This window comes from Coptis chinensis, chromosome 1 (genome assembly GCF_015680905.1).
Source record: "Coptis chinensis isolate HL-2020 chromosome 1, ASM1568090v1, whole genome shotgun sequence".
NCBI classification, from domain to species: domain Eukaryota; kingdom Viridiplantae; phylum Streptophyta; class Magnoliopsida; order Ranunculales; family Ranunculaceae; genus Coptis; species Coptis chinensis.
In genome coordinates, this window is record NC_141456.1 from 10406146 (window position 1) to 10426308 (window position 20163).

General features: G+C 35.1%; 1 protein-coding gene and 1 pseudogene across 2 annotated transcripts; both read right to left on the bottom strand.

Moving 5' to 3' along the window:
* LOC147522043 (flavonoid 3'-monooxygenase-like) overlaps window positions 1-5701 on the bottom strand; it is a 43213-nt pseudogene extending 37512 nt beyond the window's left edge.
* VIP4 (leo1-like family protein) lies at window positions 5409-12806 on the bottom strand. 2 transcript variants are annotated; one of them, XM_086590633.1, is made up of 12 exons: window positions 12499-12806; window positions 11443-11783; window positions 10252-10384; window positions 9955-10137; window positions 9395-9571; window positions 7922-8053; window positions 7293-7472; window positions 6896-7027; window positions 6582-6692; window positions 6262-6498; window positions 5693-5888; window positions 5409-5575 (listed from the first exon to the last, which is right to left on the bottom strand). In XM_086590633.1, the coding sequence occupies exons 1-11, from the start codon at window positions 12598-12600 to the stop codon at window positions 5757-5759; spliced, it is 1860 nt and encodes a 619-aa protein (XP_086446759.1). In that variant the 5' UTR covers window positions 12601-12806; the 3' UTR covers window positions 5409-5575; window positions 5693-5756. The 2 variants fall into 2 exon arrangements, with proteins under 2 accessions (XP_086446759.1, XP_086446753.1); XM_086590627.1 differs by having other exon boundaries at window positions 10252-10387.
* Window positions 12807-20163: the final 7357 nt, after the last annotated feature.

Consider the following 20163-nt stretch of genomic DNA (forward strand, 5'->3'; position numbering starts at 1 on the left):
TAGCTGCAGCAGGCATATTTCTATTAACAGGCATACGCATCCTTTTTGCTGGACTAACCAGATTGTGATTGTGCTCGCAAGTCAATTTCAGATTTTTCCAGATTTCACTATTTTGCTGCTTTGTCACCCTCATTGAAGCAAGACACCCACATTTAACTGTATTTGTGTTTCTTTTTCTCACTTCTTTCTCAGTTCCATCCACATTCATATTTTTGCTTCCTCGATCTCTATAAATCCCAAAACGCAAGCAAGTCATTTGAACACTACTAACTTCATCCGAACGAGAATATGATTTTTCCGAGCTTCGAATTACGGGACTAAATCCAAACAATTTTCCGTAATCTATATAGAATTGTTTTGCAGCCTCAAGAGTTTCAAAACACATTCCCAAACACGGTGGCTTCACAATTTCCACTTCCACTTCAAACTCCGGAGGTTGAACAGAGGAAGAACATGCCGTATAAGGCTCGGGTACTGCAAATAAATGTGTCCACGTCAATTACAAAAAAAAAAAAAAAAAAAAAAAAAAAAAAAAAAAAAAAAAAAAAAAAAAAAAAAAAAAAAAAAAAAAAAACAAACACAGTACAATAATACAGTATTGAATCTCGTTGGTAGAAATCGAAAATAAAATTGAAACATTAGTTGCTCACCTGAACTATATTCTTCCTGCTCTCCAACTTCATCAATCAATATGGAGTCGTCCATATTTTGGAGAGAGAGTCGTCTATACTTCAAAAGTGGTGCACCTTTCTTCAATTATGAAAATATGAATAAGCAGGACCATATAAAATTAGAGCTACAACACTTCAACCATATAATACTGTTGGATCACGCCAGAAGAAAATATTGTGTAGCTAGGAAGAAAACCAAAATAATTTCATGCACGCACAAGCCCAGCCCATACCAAAAAAGTCTAATATTCAAATGAAGAGGAAATGGCGGTCACTGCTAAAACCTCTTCACTTCCACTCTAACCAAACGACCACTTTCAATTTTATCAAGCTCTCCCCTCAAAACCCAAATCCCTTAACTTCGTCCCCAACTCCTCAAATTTCCAAATTTCACTCAAAAGAAGAAATGCTAAAATCTCTACTCTCAATATTAGTTCCATTAATAGATTGCAGAAAAGTTAAACAAATTACAGAAAAGTTAAGCATTTACCTTTATAGATTGCACACAAAAAGTTTTTGATTTCTCAGAAGAGATAAAGAGAGGAGAGAGCAATCGCGATTATATTTGGAGCGCAAATTCTATTTTTGGGTTCAGACAAATTTTATTTCCTAAACTACCCTCCCATATTTAGTGAATTAGAACTCGCGCTTGCTTCGGTTGGGATTTGGTCACATCCGTTGGATTGCTTTAGATGAAAGGCCGGGATTCGCTATGCACAACCTGTGGTCAGATCCCCCCATATATATATATATATATACTAGAAATTGCCGGTGACTTCGTCGAAGTCACCCATTATGACTTCCATTTAATTTAGTAATCTAATTTGGTATTTCATTTTGGATGTTAACTTACACATATATGGTAATTTCTATTTCTTTGGTTTTGGCTTTGGCTTCTTTCAGTTGCTTTGTTCAAATGAACATGTTCAATTTGAACAAACCATATCATAATTGTCAGTAATATATGTTTATTTCAATTAATCTATTTCTCTAATAAAATTCAAATTTGTATGGCTACCATCTATAGAAAGTCGACAATATTCAAAAATATCACCAAATATAATATTTCCTAATAAGGAGAATTTATCTATTTATGTTAATATTTTGGGATAGATCGAAAAAAAGATTTTATTTCCTTAATAGTTGCAACTTAATTAGCACAATTATAGGAGTCTACACGGATCTACTTTTTAGACCTACTATTGACACTTTCTATTTGGATAACGTTGGTTTGTATTGCAATACACATGGACACGTATCTCTATGTAAATAAATGATTATGACTTTTGACACATAAGTGGGTCACTCTAGCATTACTTCAATTATAGTGTCATTAATTATTAATTATGAATGTGTATCCTATTTAAACTCTTATTGTTTTATTCCATTTGGAATCTTTCGAATTTTAGAGTCCTAAATTATTTGTATACATATATCGAGACATTAAAATAGATATAAATTATAAATTAACTTTGGGAGTTTCAATAAGGACCACTACTTAACACTCAAATTTCTCGAGATTAGTCTTGTATATATGTGTGTGTGTGTGTGTGTGTGGGTGGGTGTTCGCCCTTTTCATACAAAACCTAGGTATGTGCAGTCCCCTTGACATATTTAATATCAACTAAGCAATTAATTAATGTGTTAGAAAAATGGATTTGTACAAATCCATTGAGATATGAATGAGTAATTTGTCTCCCAAATTACCTCACTTAAGATGAAATGGGTTTCACTTGAAACAGTACGTAAAGAGAAAAACATTTTCAAAATGGTGCATTGGTTCGAAACAGTGCATTATGCCGAAAAGGTGCGACCTTTCGAAATATGCACTGATTCTAAATAGTGTATTATGCCGAAAAGGTGCGACCTTTCGAAATAGGCACTGGTTCGAAACATATGACTTTTTAAAGAGTTGTCTAACTTTTTCCAATAGTCACTGCGTTGTTTCGAAAAAGCACTTCTCACCTATAAATAGTTAATGAATTTGGAAAGAAAGACACACTAGATCACACATTTCTGATCTTTCTCTTTTCCCTATGTTCTTAGTCAAATACTATGTTGTGTTCGCTGATTCTATAGAATTGAAGTGCTAGTTTTCTATAGAAGGAAATTCGTTCTATCTTGAGAGACAGTTTCTCATCAACCTTCAAGCACTGTGAGGGGGAAAATTTGTCTTAAGGATATAGTGTTTCTACACTATGCTCTAATTTAACAAAGAAGTACAAGACAAAAGATTTATATTGTTTGGTAATTGGTAAAGAATAAGTACATTTAAATTATATATTCCTAACATAATGATCCAGAGTCCAGACCCATAGACCCATTTGCTACTGCCACAAAATTACAAAATATATATTATTAACTTGCAATACTTTTGTCTGCAATGCTATGTTCGTTGTCCGAAACACGAGAACGATGTTTAACAATTTAGATCCCTTAAGGCCTTAAACACGTTTTTAAATAAACATTTACACTTGTATATATACAATGCGACCAAATCACGAAAAAAAAAATGGGCTCGAACATGACGAAAATCTTCCAAATCTTTGGGAGAGAAAAAATGAAGATGAGTGATATTTCTCTACATACGCTATTTAGGTACATATGGTGCAAAAACCATATCTTGATAATTGTAATATTAGAAGTTGTTCACGACATGGTACATAGCGTGCCCGCGCCTCGGGCATGACCAATGTCCAGTAGATATAGCGCGCTCGGCGCTCTTTTTCAGCACAAACAGAACGCGTCCCGCGCCTCTTGTTTTTCAAGTCACACCGACTGCTTTGTTTCTATTTTAATTTGTAATCTCTGTTTAGAACTTGTAATCTCTATATAAACAATTGTAACTTTTTTAGAAATCAATCACGTAAATATTCTCAAATCTCTTTCTCTTTAATTTATCATGTAAGCTACATACTTACCACCAGAATTAAGCGGTCTATTTGAAAAATTAGCATCATGATTCTTCAAAAATTGTGCAGCAACACTAGCTGATTGAGTGACGACAACATGTACATATCCTTAACCGTAGATGCATCAGTGGTCCATAAATACGAGCCATCGATGCCAATGAGTGATGAGGATCGGAACAGGTCCCATATGTGCCAAATTGCCTATAATGGGCCATGGTTTTGGTCCTGGGGGAAAAGGACGAGGGTTGCCAGAAGTAAACAATGGTGCCAAATAAAAGTGTTGAGAATAAAAGCTGTAAACTAATCATGGTCGATGGTACTTGGGTGGTGTTGTTCTGTTTTCCGGGGTGAGATTAAATACTAATGTTAAGTGAATAAAAGAGATGATTATTTATTGAAAGTGGTTTGTGCAGTTCTGTGCACGTATTGATCTATTTGTCCGCACGGAAAGGATTGTTAACTGGGTAGCTAGTAGTCACCTCCATGCTTGAAGTTTGATGTTTCAACTTGGAAGTTGGGATTAACTTTTTAATTTTATTAGTTCACCCAGTTTTGTAATTAAGTGGAGAATTAGTAACAACTTCTGACTTAGAAGTTTAGACCACAAATTAAGTAATTAACACATGTCAGTCTCTCGCTAGTGAATAGTGATGCTTAAGTCTAACTGTCTAAAACTAGGCTATCTTCGTTTTGTTTCGAAATTAAAGTCATTTTTAATTTTTAATGACTTTCACCGTTAACTCTGCGTTAGAGCCTTCTCAATATCTTCCAAGATTTTTTCTTGTTCTTTTCGATGAACAATATCTTTTAAGACTTGGGCATTATCTAAGATTTTGACACCTCTACTCTGGATCGGACAATATAACCACAAAATGCTACTAGGTGATGTCACTCTCCAGTCCAAAGGCAGAAATAAAACTAACCTCCTGTCATAAGACTATTAGGAAACAAGATGGACACACGCAATTAATTTGCCACTCTGCCCCGAAACAACATAGATGACATCAATACTGATATTGCTGATTCTGCTACTTCATGTATAGTAGATACCGACAGTTTCCCTTCCGTACTTCATGTCACAGTTACTGCCTGCATATATTGCAGTAGATCACTACATGTAAAGGCCAAACAAAATCTCAGGCCAAGCAGTACAGATCAGAGTCAATGGTGCAGATGCACAATGCATCCAAAGATTAAAAGAGTTTTGCTTTCAGTACTCTAAAAACTCTGTAACACAAGTGAGTTTGTTTTCACTGCAGGTCCTGAATAGCAAAGCCGGTAAAACCTTTGGGTCGAACCCCCCTAGAGAGACTCCCCTAGAGATACTGATCTCATTTAAAACAGGTTTGCCAATAAAAAAAACACAGAAAAAAAAAAACAAATTTGTTTTCACTTGCAGGTTGTTTAACTTCCAGGCTTGCCAATCAGTTCAAAGAGACAAAACTACTCGTACATGCGTTTCACTTGTCAGTCCACTTTAGAATTCAATCCAACCATTATCAGATTGATGAACCCTCCTTGGTGAGGCAGATTGACCTTTAAGTCTCCTCTCGTTCTGCCCATAAGGGTTCAAAGAAAGTGAACTGGAAGGATCACTCAATCATCAGACAAACATTTTCTTGTAGACGGTGGTCTTTATGCAACTCTCTGACAGGGTTGCTTCCTAGCAATTCTAAAACCAATAAGCCTCCCTTCCAGAAGCTAGCCTCTCGAGTAGCTCGGACAAAGGAAAGCCAAGTATGAGTACTCAATTCAGATCAAGCTGACGAGCTCACCTCACTCATTAAAGGCGAAAAATATATAATAACACTAGAGTAAGCAACACTTTTGGCTAGAACAAATATTTATTTTTGATGAAATAGAATATTTATGACAAATAAGCAATTATTGGTGTTTCCCTTATGTTGAATTACAAATAGAGATATTCAATTCATTGAGAAGATTCCAGAACTCCGTACAGCAGACTATAATTTGATCCATCAACGTCAATTCCTGCCAAAAGCATTTAAACTTAATTAAAAATCAAAAGCGTCCCGTAAAATTTATAGCAAGAGAGAACACATATCATACATAGAACCTCTAAACAAGTCAGAGTAAGCAATTGAATACCTTAATCATGGAACTTTCGTACGAAAATCAGGACTTTCTTCTTTATGATTTTCTGAAGATGGTTTTAATCCTCGTCACTGTCATAAACCACCATTCTTCGATGGGGTATCGGCTTTCTACGGGGGGAATCACCATCTGACTCGATCTCTTTGCGCTTATTACGAGAACCGATATCCTTGCCCCTCTGCCCAGGTTCCTGCAAGAACACCCATAGAAATTAGATTTGTACCACGAAGAGAGATATTAAGGCAAGGGGGACAAATCGATTTATTATGGGTTATACCAAGCTCTCAGACAAAGTCAAACTTAAATGAATTATCTTAACATCCACCATGATTACATTGTTTGCATAGACCATATCAGTAACAACTATCCAATCTGTTCACTGCCTGTTCCTTTGCATTTAATATTTAGTATTTACGCTGTGTGATAAGTTATTTGGATTATGGCCTACCAAATGGCAAATGTCAAAGACAAAAGGGAGGCTCTGCATGCACTGGTAACCCAAAAAAAAAAATGTGTATGTCCACGTGGGAGCTACAAAAAGTCAGAAAAGTTTGGAAGCACACCTCTTCCTCATCTGAATCTTCATTTTCTCGTCCTGCCTGCTCTCCATTTAGCTCATCAGATTCTTCGTCTTCATATTCTGGTTCTTCTACTCTTTTACGGGGAGGAGTCCTCTCAACTTCATCCCCATCAGTTTCATACTCCGATTCCTCTCTCTCACTTTCAGAATAATCGCCACGTCGAGATGGTCGAACGGCTGGGACTGATGATCTGCGAGGAATGTCTTTGTGTACCTGGGACTGAGTTTAAAAAAGGGATCAACATAAGTGAACTAGTGAACTTCACAAAATGGAGCAATTTGTTGAAGTTTTCCAAGCAATACCCTCTTTGCATTGATAATGCGTTTCTCTGCATGTGCTTCAACTTCTAAGTCCTCTTCAAAGCGACGGCGAGCAACTGAACGACGAGGCTCATGATAATCAGGCTCATCATCCTAGGCACCAATTAATAAAAAATTATATTGTGTAGTTACAAAATTGCCAGACAAACTGCCCAAAATTACAACAAATAAGTAAAATTGTTACCACATAATTTAAAAGCACAAAATTCATTAAAAACAGGGAGGAAGATTTATATTAAAAAGGAAAAAGAAAAATCCTGGAATGGGAGTAAAGGAGAAATATGTAGATAGCACACCTCATCAAGTGCATCCTCCAAGAACCCAGGTGAAAGTTGACGACCCCTATCCACATTATGTGAATACTTACGGCTCACTCTTTCCCGTTTCCGGTTAAGAATTTCATTAGCTTTGATTGTTTGACCAAGAGCCTGCATAGAACCATGAAGAACGATAACCCAACTGCAGGTGTTTTTATGGTAACGGATTGAACAAAAATTAAGATAAAGCATCTCATTTTTAGCTTATGCATGACTGCCAGAGCTGCTTAGGAGTCTGCAAAATTTTAGAGGAGTGACAACCAGCTGGCAACACTTGGAAGCCAGCCAAATCGGAATAATTCATGCAAAATCTGAGTTGAACAACACATTGAACATGCCAACCTTTATCAAATTCAGCCCAAGTGTAAAACATTACCCTTTCTTTTTCCTCTTTTTCCCTCTCTGGGTCGTTGTCAGTGACGTGGTTCTTAACCTTGTAAACTTTTTTGTGTCGTGAATCAACAAGGGCTGTCAATAATCGATGAGAATTTGAGGACAACGATGACGGCATAAACCTCATCTTCCTTTGAAGTCTTCCTTGTGATTGGAGGATTCCCTGCATTTTGAGTACATGAAAAATCAAGTATTGCCTTTCCAAATCAGATTCAAAAATGTGAAGAAGAAAAAGAAATACATACATGCATCTTAACGATAACCAAAAAGACAAGTCTAGAAGTTTTGTACGAATAAAATCAAGTTAATGTCCAAGAACACAGCCAAATATAAAAACATATTTTCTCTCCAATAAAATTTCACAATTTTAAATACTATTATTGAATACTAGTTTTCAGAAATCAGGTTTTCATCAGTAATTCGCACCAATTAAAGGCACATTAAGACTTAATACGATCAGCTAAGATCGGTTTTCTTCAAACTCTGACGATTAATACTCAAAACTTAGACACACGACAGCCTAAAGGAAAGCTTCTGTAGCTTTTAAAACAGTAGCCACCAAGCAAATGTAACCTGAACATTAAAGACGTAAGAGATTGGTTTATTAGTCACCTTCCCATGTCGAAGGAACAGGTGAGCTTGATCGTGCTGCGCTTGTTGCACTGATATGTCAAGAACTTCATTCCCAATTAACAGCTGCAAACTTCCATCTGACCACCTTACGAATCTTGCATTGCTTTCATACTGCAAAATTAGGATAAAAAGTTTTTATGATCCTTCTTGAGAAAGAAAGGGTTACACACTTGCACCGGAAAACAATATCATTTATGCTAATTTTTTCTTTTTGGTCGATAAAAAGTTAATGGTAAAACAGAAATATCATTTATGTTAAATGATAATTAGAACAAGACTTTCAACCATCTTTGTAAGCTAACACAAAGGGGACACACAAACAGTCATGAAAGTAGTCTCTGAAAGAACCCTCAAGGGTATCTTTCTTCTATTAGAGTTCCCCCAAGGTTCAACATGCTATAAATTCAAAGCCATGCAGTGTATGCACAACATTTCTGATATTGGGAAGACCAGTCACCAATTTAATGCGTGGCTGATGAGAAGAATGCTAAACGTATGGTTGCTTTTTTACATCCAAACAAAAAATGCAATCACAAGCAGCTGTCTGACTGAACTTAAAGTTCGAGTTACCAGCTCAAGCATGACAGACCAGGCTAGTTGGGTTGGTGATGACCTCAAGTTAAAAACAGTAAGGATTAAAGACAATCAAATGATGCCCGCCATCAATCATATGGCAAAGGAGCACTTACCAGGACATGGAAACTCGAAAAAAGGAGAAATAGGGGATCAGTAAAGAGACTACAGCAATTAGCATAAATTGCAATGGCTATAGTGAGAAGTGTAATATCAAAGGTTTTCATTTGTTATGATCGTCAAGAAGTTGAAGCTTTGGTTTCACGGGATCCTTTACTTGCTATTTGGAGAATATTCAGTTCCTAATGTTTATTTCTTTAACTAAGAAATTTAAAATGGTTTTGAGTTTGAAGGGGATAAAAGATCATAAAACAAGGGGAAAATAATTTGAGTGATGTACCTAATTCAGAATAATTGATCTTTAGATCAAACTGGTCTGTAGATGGACCTACAGAGGGTTCAGCAAGAAGATGAACTTGCTTGGCCAGATTTAGATTATGAGTAGCCAGATATCCTCAACCACACTACTTTCTATTTTGTGTCTGTATGTGTCGTGTGACTGGTACTTCTCTTCTTTCCTTTTTCTGTCTATTTTTTGGATTTGGTTGGTAATAAATAGAGTAACGTGGTTGTGACTGTCTCTTGAGGTATTTGTTTAAGTAAACTGATTCAAAAGCAAAATTTACAAGGTTCCAATTTCCAAAAATGGAACCAAAACTGCAAAACCATTTCGCCATTTCCACAAGCGTAAGATACTATTAAGATTATCAATGGTGGGACTGTGGGAGAGTTCATCAATTATACAATCAAGGCCTAGTGAATTGTGATGAAAGTACACAAGTGAAAGCAAGAAAATAACAAATTGAAATCTTCACTTACAGATTTTGTGCCATCTGGCTTTCGGGTGCTCCTCCAGCGCACAATGTTGTTTTCCAAGCGTATACGTTTTCGAGATCCAGATTCGTCGGTCACAAACATATCTTCCTCCACATAAGTCTTGGGATCAAATGGTTTTGGATCGATGCCCATTATATTGGAAACTTTGATCATGTTCATCTGCAATACAAAATAGATATCCAAAATATCAATATAGTGTATCGGGAAAAATTCATTAGGTATCCAAAATAGACAACCTCGGAAAACATGGGTTTCATAAGTAAGAGGCTATTGGATAATGATTTGTCCCTACACTGTGTGTTATGTAATTAACTAATTAAACTTTGCTATCAATTAGTGTCTCATTTAATAGCATTGGATGTTTGGGATTTGATGTCAGAGAGAGAAAGAGACAGGCTGTTCAGCCTTTCTTAACTTTCGCCAGTTTAAACATTGATTACGGGCAAAGGCATTCATAACAGACAGTGCATGAATAAAAGCTTAAATAGGAAAAAAAAAATCACTTATTGACTTAACAGCATGTAAAAGGGAAAATAGAGAACCTTCTCTGGACGACCCGGTGGTGTACGAAGTGGAATCTCTAGCTCCAGGGGAGGACCAACAGGTTTTTCTTTGGGTTTATGCTCAATGTTATCTTCTGATTCATACTGAACATTGTCATCAGGCACCATATCTTCTGGTCTCGAATTCTTTTCATAGCCCTCCTCTTCTTCCATGGGGGACCTCTAATAAAGCAATGACGAATCCATATATATATTTAAAGGAAAGAAATTAATAAAATGTGAATGAGACACTAAAAGAAGCATGTCGTACATAACTACAACACTTTCTGCACTCACATGTGAATCTTGCTCAAGGTCATTCCGAGTTGCATATTCTTCCTGTTCTTCCTCATCAGAATCACCAAATACATCGCGGATCTCAGCCGCTGAGTGTGAAATGTGAGCCTGATCTTTTTCTTCACTAGGTGACCTACTTTAAGAAAAAGTTAATTAGCTCATTCTTGTGAATATGTAAGTTTCTATCGTGCGCTTAGTCTATACACATGATGACAATAGAGTTCTATTTTCTCAAAAAACTCAAAATTTCAGGATACTAGATGCAGTCAAAGCACATAAAAGAAAACAGAATCAAAAACTTTCAGGGATTAGACAAAACATCCTCAGGCTAAAAAGGATGCAACTCCAAAAATATGCAATATAGCCCAATTCCTCGAGTATGAGTTTGTTGATAGCTGTAAAGTGAAAGAAAATTGAATTGGCCCCCTATTAGTAGTTATTTGGGATATACCTATGGTTTCTTAGTGTATATACCAACTGTGGTTGAGTTTGGACGTTATGTATGTTTAAAGCTATGCTACATGGACACACCATAGTTCAAAATTAATCCGTGTCGGATATGTATCCACACATATTGTATGTGGTGATATACCTCAATCTTTTGATATTTCGTTGTGTCAGAAACTTTGTATCCGTGTCGGATACGGACAGACATATCCATGTCAATGTAACTTAGGTTTAAAGTTGACGCACATATAGTTTAGGGTTTACTTTTGTATCCATGTCAATCCCAATTACTTTTATCTAGACATGAGCCAAGGGAGAGAAAAGTAATATAGTTTGTTGCTTACTCTCGAAATCTTAAAAATCACATCCCAGTTTTCATATAAACTCGGTAGTTTCTAGAAGTTCAAGTACCTGCCACGAGTGTTGAAATGAAATTCATGTTTTAAGAACAAAATCCTGTGTGGTGATGCAATGAGGGTGCTGTGCAGTGGACTGGGACATAACATAGTGCTTAACATGTGTCATACGGTGCAACGGAGGAAGAGAACATTCGTTGAAAGTTGTTTGCAGGAGGTGGATTGGATAAACTGCTAGGTGGGCAATTACTAGTACTAGTGTACATGGCAAGATATTGTCATAGATGGAAAAAACTTCATGGAGATTTTTTCTTAACAACGGTGACACTACAAAAGATAAAAGGCATGTGTGTACGTGTACGAGTAAAAGAACCAATAATAGATCTACCTTGACTTTCTAGCCTGATCGACCTCCTCATCTTCATTGTCAACGGAGTGGTTTTCTTCAGATCTCTCAGATCCACTATCAGCAACATTCCATCTCCGGCCTCTCCGAACTTCTTGTTCAAACTCTTCTTGTTCATCACTTTCACCTTCCTTTTCTTCAACCTCTGCATGTTGATCATTGACTTCTCTTTCTGGTGAGCTTTGAGGCCTTTCACCCTCACTTTCTCCTGGATCTGGGTCTAGATTGTGTAGTTCCGCTTCACTCTCCACCTCTGCATCTCCCTGCTTCTCAACATCAATTTCACCATCACCGTCAAGATCCACTTCACCTTCCCCTTCATCCTAAGTATCAAAAATATAATTTTGTATCACTTACTGATTCACATACCGCCAAGGTAATTTCAAGGTATTACTTTATTTGACATGAGCACATCCCTAGAACATAAGGGACCACCAGCACAGCAACAGCAAACAACAAGAAGGATCTAAATTACATTACCTATTACCAAGTTTCACGCATATGAGACCATAAATGTTACCTTAAAATTTGAGCATTAAATACATAAACTATATAAAACTGCTTTTAGGAAGAAACTTAAAAGGATATGTTGCTTCCAAAAGAAACCTGATTACAACTGCATTCTCATCATATGTATTAAGTCATGGCTCGTGAGATATGAAGTAAAATATATGATTACTGCCAACTAGCAAACATTAAGTACTTGAACTAAGCTTTCTTATATAATCTGTGTCTTATCATATAACAGAATTAGGAATTCAACAGACCCTTTCACTCATTATTCACTTTAAAGTAATCAAGGTTCATTCTTTCCTAAATATACAACAATGCATCAAATGTTAATAAAATAAAATTTCATCCTGAAAAGCCAGACCACCAACAAATTTTTAAATCAAAACTTTCATATAAGCAAATTAAACATACAAACTGAATATAAAATCTATCAAAATATCAGTCTTTCGAAATTTAAAGCAGAATAAAAGCATGCCCATTTTCAATCGCCAACTAAAAAGATCTAGAAAATCAAATTTGGCTTACGGAAGCATAATCAGGTTGACGATTAGATTCGTGTTCTGATTCGATCTCTTCTTCTTCTTCTTCTTCTTCCTCTGATTGATCACCAAACAGATTTTGCATCATCTGATGTCTCTTCTCTTCCCCATCTCTCTCTCTCTCTGTTGTTCAGAGTTTTGTTTTGAAGAGCATGCACTGTAAAAAAAAAAAGATAGGGGAAAAAGAAAGAGAGGATATTTTTGTATATAAAGGGGTAGATTCTCAGATTCTTTCTTGTCTGGTTTCGCAGCCCATGAAACTGTGCCAAATTTTTACTTTTTTTAAGAGTGTAATGTGCTCGGTCCCAGGTTTAACTTTGGGTCCAACGTTAATAGTAGAAAAATTAGATATATTTCGTAAACATTGAGCACTGATTTTATCTGACGATCTTTTAATTTACTTTTTGTATTGTTAGAATTTTCAAATTATCTCATCTTTGTTAATCTTTGTCAACAATGTTTCTCTATGGTGGGAAGATGATATCCACAAGCTCTCTGATATGATTCAAGCTACTATGTGAACTTTTAGCTTTTCGTGTGTTAGTTAATTGTAGGCAATTCTTATTAGTGTAATAATTGTTGGTCTATATTACCATGCCCCTTCTACACGCACTATATGTATGCTCTAATGCATATTTAAATATAAGGTACCGGTTTATTTTATTTTTTTTAAAATTATATTTTTACTGTGTTTGACCTCTAAATATTTTGTATGATTTATTTTTGGAATTTAAATCGAAGGTAAAAAAAAATAGGTTGCAATCTATCAAAAATGTTTTATTATTCAAGAAAATGAGGATTGATTTGCTGATAAAAAAAAATATTGTATATAACAAATCTTCCCCACTAAATTCATCGACAAAAGGCTATTTAGCTTTTTTGAATAGAAATAATTTGCCGACATTTATTTGTCAACTACTTCAATAGAATAGCAACTTCCCTATTATAAAAATTTGAGTACCGAATTTCTATGAGTGCTCATACTTTATGAAGATTTTTTTTGTATTACATCTTCTTTTATTAAAAAACCCTCTCGTAAGTGTTCAAAGTGTTGAGGCACTATTTTTATTTACTATGTGTAACTTATTGCTATTTGATTAGCCTCAACTTGCTAAAGAAAAAAAAATAACATTTATGTTATTTCAAATCTAGATTTCTCTATAAAAGAGTGAGAGTAGAGTAGTTTAGGTATTTAAAAATGTCTAGATTTTAGGTATTTTTAGTAGGGCGTTTGCGAAATTTAGCTGCAATCTATGTTCAGGTGGCGGGCGTACATTTGGAGGTTTGGAAGCACACCGGAAATCCAGTCATGCAAATCAAAAAAAATTCATGATGGTTCCAAACACATATGCGGCGATAGGTTTTCAACTCAAAAAGAACTGGATAATCATAAAAAAGACAACCAGTATCACAAAGGGAAACCTGATGCTGATGATGGGGGTGAAGAATGAAGAATGATCAAAGAATGAAGTTGTTTATGTCTTGTGTTGTTGTGTGTCTTGTGTTGTCGTCGTGTCTGTCTTTGTTGTCGTGTGTTATTACAATATGTAATGCTGTGTTATTGTTGTTATAATCTTGTTATTATCCATATGTTAATCCTCTAAAGATTAAATTTAAAAAAAAAAAAAAAAAAAATATAGATTTCTATACAAATCATCCATATCATCTTTGATTTTTATTTTTGTTACTTTTCAAATCTATATTATTAGGCACGAAAAGTAGATTCCGTGAACAACACATAAAGACAAAATCTAAAGCACGGAAAAGCTTCAACAAGAACATCATATCTATATATTACACTTTGGGGAAAATAAAATAAAAATAAAACTAATAATAACAATAACATTTACCTCAACACAAATATTGTACTACAAACATATACAAATCTAAAGAAAATAGAACTTACCTTTAAAATTAGAGTTTGTTAGGAAGATGGTGCCAATTTGTATTCTATAAGAAATAAAATAAATCTAAAAGCATTACAAAACAAAAAACTTTGGCCAGATATTTATATTGATCGACATTGGAAATTGTTAATTCAAGGCGGATATCTTTTTCAATAACCGCACTACACAAAAAGAAGATGTAATTTACTTTTAAAACTAATATTGAAATTTGGGTTGGTATGAAAATAGTGCGATAATTTAAACATATTAAATTTTAGGATGAAATAGTTTTTTATGTGCAGATATGTAACCATGAAATAGTTTGATAATTACAACACCCCATTGTTTTTATATATTTATTAGTACAATAAAATAATAAAAATAATAAAAATAATAGATAAAATAAAAAGGATAAAGATTATAAAGAGATAGGGTAAAGAGAATAAACCTCATTCCCTATTTTCGGGGGTTTTCAAAAAGGAAAACAAATATATGAGTTTGAACGGAGAAGATGAAAAAAAAATAAGAAAAAAAAAAGTTTTACTGAGAGAGGAAAATGAAGGTTTTTGTTGGAGATATTGATAGAGCGTATAATTAGTGAGTAGATATTTTATCTTTTCACTAAACTCATAGTTTTTTTTTTTTTCCTAATATACTATTTAAAAATTTTTACGAAACTTCTTTCACTGCTCATTATTTTATGTTCGTTCTGCTTATTCTACATGCTACCCAATATGGAATGATCATACTTGTCGAACTTTTAAATTGATTTGTATGGTTTATCAACTGCCTATTATCATTTAAATCATTTAAATTGTTATGAATTGTTAATGGTGGATATAAGTGGTTGTTTTGTTGCCTGTTAAATTCTTTGAATGATCATTTGGGTTGTCGTTTGAATTGAACATAGTGACTGTTGGGTTGGTGATTTGGGTGGTGTTTTGTGTTGAGTGGATACTGCGAGTGGTACTATTGAAGCTCTAAAGGAGTCGAACTCGATTTTGGGAAAGTGAGGGGAATCGAGTTTTGATAATAGCATAAGATGAGGTTTTTATCAGTGACCAAAACCGAACTATGTCGGTGGTGTTTGGTGGTTGGTAGAGGTGTTGTTGAAGCTCCGAAGGCCGTTAATGGCATCAAAATCGTTTTTTTTTTAGTGAGGGAATTAAGTTTTTGTTATGTCAAAAGTTTCTGAAAACCTAGGATGAAACGAAGCCCTAATAACCCATTACTAAACATGATATAGAAAAATGAGATCAAATTAAAACCAAAAGAACAACTCTTAACTCACAAATAAAAAAAATACTAACCAACTCTATTATATATGTTTCAAATCAAAACTTTCCACTTCATAAAACTTAAACCAATAAGACTCCAAAAGCGAATCCAAATCAAACGTTGTCATCCAATCCATGCTACCATCTATGTTTTCAAAAACGCACTCACGTTGCAAAACAAAGCAAACATGGATCAGCAAATTGAATTTGCTGGTCTGATACCAAACACAACTTAAGCCCACAAGTTTTATTTCGGCCCAAGCCCAACTTAAACACAACTTAAGCCCACAAATTAATAACTAGGCCCAAGCCCAACTCAAAAGGACTTTAGAGCCTGGTCCGCCTCCCAAGCCCAACTAAAGACATTAGAGCCCAAGCCCAACTTCAAGTCGTCTTCTACCTCTTTCCTCCTCAACACCTCGATCAAACTTCCACCGATCAGCCACCAAACTTTGTCCCCTCTAAACCCACTGATTTTACTCCCCACGGAAAACCCAAACTTTTGACATAACAAAAGCTTAATTCCCTCACTCCAAAATAAACACCGATTTCGACGCCATTAATGGTCTTCGGAGCTTCAACAACACCTCTACCAACCACCAAACACCACCGACACAGTTCGGTTTTGGTCACTGATAAAAACCTCACCTTATGCTATTATCAAAACTCGATTCCCCTCACTTTCCCAAAATCGAGTTCAACTCCTTCATAGCTTCAACAGTACCACTCGCAGTATCCACTCAACACAAAACACCACCCAAATCACCAACCCAACAGTCACTATGTTCAATTCAAACAACAACCCCAATGATCATCCAAAGAATTTAACAGGCAACAAAACAACCACTCAAATCCACTATTAACAATTCATAACAATTTAAATGATTTAAATGATAATAGGCAGTTGATAAACCATACAAATCAATTTAAAATTTAATGACATTCACAAATTAAATGAGGTAAGAATCTACTTGACTCATTCGATGCCAATATATTATTAATTGGAATATACTTTCTAATAACTCACATATGCATTACTACTTGGTGGCCTTCTAAAATTACCCTTTGTGGGTTGATTTAGTACTATAACCGTCGAAACAAAAGATAAAGAAGTTCTCTAGCTCAAATCCGACTTACCTCATAACTCCTGACAGTCTTATTGTTATATACATTAATAAAGGTAAGCAAGCAAAATGGGTATTTTTTTGTATAATTTAGGCACTGCTTGACAACATCATTTGACATCATTATGTATGCTTTAATTACATAATTTGCTTTAGATCAGGAAGTATTGCTTTTTTCTTCTTTTACATGACCTTTATCTTCTCATGCGAGTAATAGTTAAGTTAGATGCTGAAAGATTAGGCTGGAAAAATAAACTGAGGGTTGACAACACCTAGGCCCTTTGTTTCTCAACGATGTTTGGACTTGACATCTGACTGAGGAGGTTCAAAAGACGTTCCACACTAAATATTGTCTAAACATAGTGACACCAATACTTGCATTTATAGTTTGTTTTGTTTGTCTCTTTGTGGTTTGTTGTAGGTTTAATTCGTTATGTTAGTCAATGGTAAAGCATGACCATTTACGATAGACAAATGGTCATTGGCTGTAATTATTTGAAGCTAGCTAGCATTATGGAGAAATTTGACAAATCAGATTGCCTCACTGATCCTTTGTATCTTCACCACGAACAAATGTATTCTTGATGAGTTGTTGCTTTTCATGTTTGATGTTGTATTTGGAGAATGGTTTTCTTCTTTACTCTCTTGATTTGATATGGTTAAGTTTATATAAAAAATATTAGAAAAATCCTTGCTTTGTGGAATCTCTTTGAACTGTTTGAAGAACTCAATTGCAATTTGCATTTCTCAATATTTGGATTTGAGTATTAATTTAAATGAGCGTTATTTGAGTCATCTGCTAAGAGTATATGGCATGCTATTTGCAAGGGAACACATACACCTATATATATGTGGTGGACAAAAACACGAAGAAAGGAGAGGTGAGGATAGTGATTGAGTTTAACTTTCAAGCTGAGTTTGAAATGGTAAGATCAAGCAAAGAATATAATCAATTAGTCGACATGCTTCTTTAAGGTGGTAGGCTCATATTGCTTTGGACTACTGAGACAGTTTCCTGGCTGAAGGGGCATCACTACTAAGAACAATAGCTTTTGGAAGACATGTTTCCATGTGTGTGATGGTAACAAAACTACCTATTCGGACTTGATTGGATATGAACCATTTGTAGACTTTCAAGAGAGCTAGTTAAGACCATGTCCCCTGGCTAACATGTGATAATTTCTCTTGAAATCAAGATTATGTTAGTGATTGGAAAGTCTTTCAAATTAAATGGATTTTTCTGTGCTTTAAGGCAAGTCAATGTGGAAGGTTAAAGAGGAATGGTTACCAGAACTGGACTAGGATGACACTTTAAGTGAATTCATTTTACTCCAACATAAAAGGTGAAACACATATCGGTTGGTGGTCTAGATACTTCTTTTGCGTTAGAAATCATTTTGGAGTCCCTTTGTCCTTAAAGATCAAGTTCTTTTATTGGTGCACAGAGATAAAATGGATAGGTGGATAATAGTAGGTTAAAGGTACAATCTGCCGAATCGATGTACTCTTTGAAAGTTACAAAAGAGTTCTCCTACTTCTAATGAGATGGTCTTCTGTTCCACTCACAAGAAATTTTAGTGGATTTAACGAGCCAAATAGAGACTTAACGCTTAGTTGATAGAGTTGTGTTAGTTAGTCATCTTATGTTCAAGAAAAGCAAGTTTGAAAGTTCTTCGAGTTTATAACTTGGTATATGTAGGCAGGTGTGGTTATGAAAAGTGTTATAGGTGCTGCAATGTAGATATTGCCAAACATGGGCATTAAAAGGTATTCTAAGATTTTTTTTTCCCATCCCTCTCTTTACTACGTCATTATTTTACTAATGTCCCTTTCTTCCCATACTTCAATTTTTGCAAGGATGGTAGAGAAGTGTAATTTAAGCGCCTTGGCCACTAATTCGGTCCTTCAAAAATAATACTTGGGATTTTAATAATCTACTTACGAACAACAAAGGCAGGGTTGATATCAACAAATGGGTGCAGGTTGTCTTTCCCAATTACCAAAAAGGTATATGCTTAATGACTGGTGCTTCCCTACTATATATTCCCTACTATATATGTTTGGTGCTAATAAGTACTAGATGCATGCTTACCACATTTGTGTTTGTTGAATAGAAGAGAATTGAACCAAGGTAATGCACCACTTTTTCTCTCTGACTTTGGAAATTGACAATTTAGATTGAGTCTCCAATCATCAATTCATAACTCAGTAGAGCCAATCAGTAAACCGACTAAGCATTCATCTTTGAACAAACAACGAATTCAACCCACAAACTCCATCCGAAATCTGATTCACAACAAGGTATCGTCACTTTCTTCAAATTCAATCAGCCAACTTTATTTAATTAATCAATTTAGATATATTAGGCTTTTTTAGTGAAGAAACTTTAAATTTGATACAGCTACCATCACAATATCTCTCCTTTAGTATGCTTTCTTGCATAGTATTATGGAATTCGGATTTGAAGTACTAATTTGGTTGTGGGCATTGATTAAATTTGCTTAAAGAAGAAAGCAAGAACAACTTTGTTTTGTTAGATCAAGATCGAAGTAAAGGTATGTGTAACGCCCGTATTTAAAATACGTATTTAGTTATTAATTTATTAATTAATTTATATAAAAATTTGTTGGATTTGATTTAGGATACGTGGGCCTGGTTTCTGGGCCTGAGTCTGTGTTGGGCTTGGGTTTCAAACCCAAGTATATAATCACATTGTTCTGGAGAATAGGGTTTTTAGAGAATAAAAAAATAATAAAAATGGAGGTAGAGATAGAAGTTGGATTGCTAGAGCGTTGGAGTGCGACGATGAGGGATTCGTCGAGTTGAGTTTTAATACAGGTGAGTAGTTATTTTTGCTATTTCACTGAATCTATAGTTTTCCGTGTATCGGTATATCAGAACATATTTCTTTGTCTAAGGTTTTTGTCTCTTGTTACTGCTCATTATCCTGTTTTTATTTGGCGTCATGTTGTACTGTTGAATTCGGTTGAAGTGTAAAACTGTTGAAAACTCTTAAGGGATGGTTCATGAGGCGCGAGCCCCAAACAATCACCCTCTTGTTATACTGTCGAGCTGGGATAATGAAGTGGTGTGGATATTATTTTATTTGAACTGGGGTATGGTGTATTGATGATAGTTGAAATCGGGGGTTACACTGTCGGGGTTCATGAGTGAAGGGTGTTGTTTGAACTGTACAATGTTGATTTTTTCCAGTTTTTCACATATTTAAGAATATGGACAAATATAATAATAAAATGTTGTCGAATGTTGTATAACTTGGTTGGTCATTATCTAATTAAGATTTGACGCGAGTAGTGTGTAAAGCATATCATATATTGGCACGTAACAAGTGGGGAATTTTTAT

Coding starts and splice junctions, on each gene's coding strand:
- VIP4 (XM_086590627.1), bottom strand. CDS start 12,600: ATGATGCAAAATCTGTTTGGTGATCAATCAGAGGAAGAAGAAGAAGAA. Junction 9,572..9,954: donor CACCGGGTCGTCCAGAGAAG/GTTCTCTATTTT, acceptor TTTGTATTGCAG/ATGAACATGATCAAAGTTTC. Junction 7,028..7,292: donor AAAAAGAGGAAAAAGAAAGG/GTAATGTTTTAC, acceptor GGTTCTATGCAG/GCTCTTGGTCAAACAATCAA.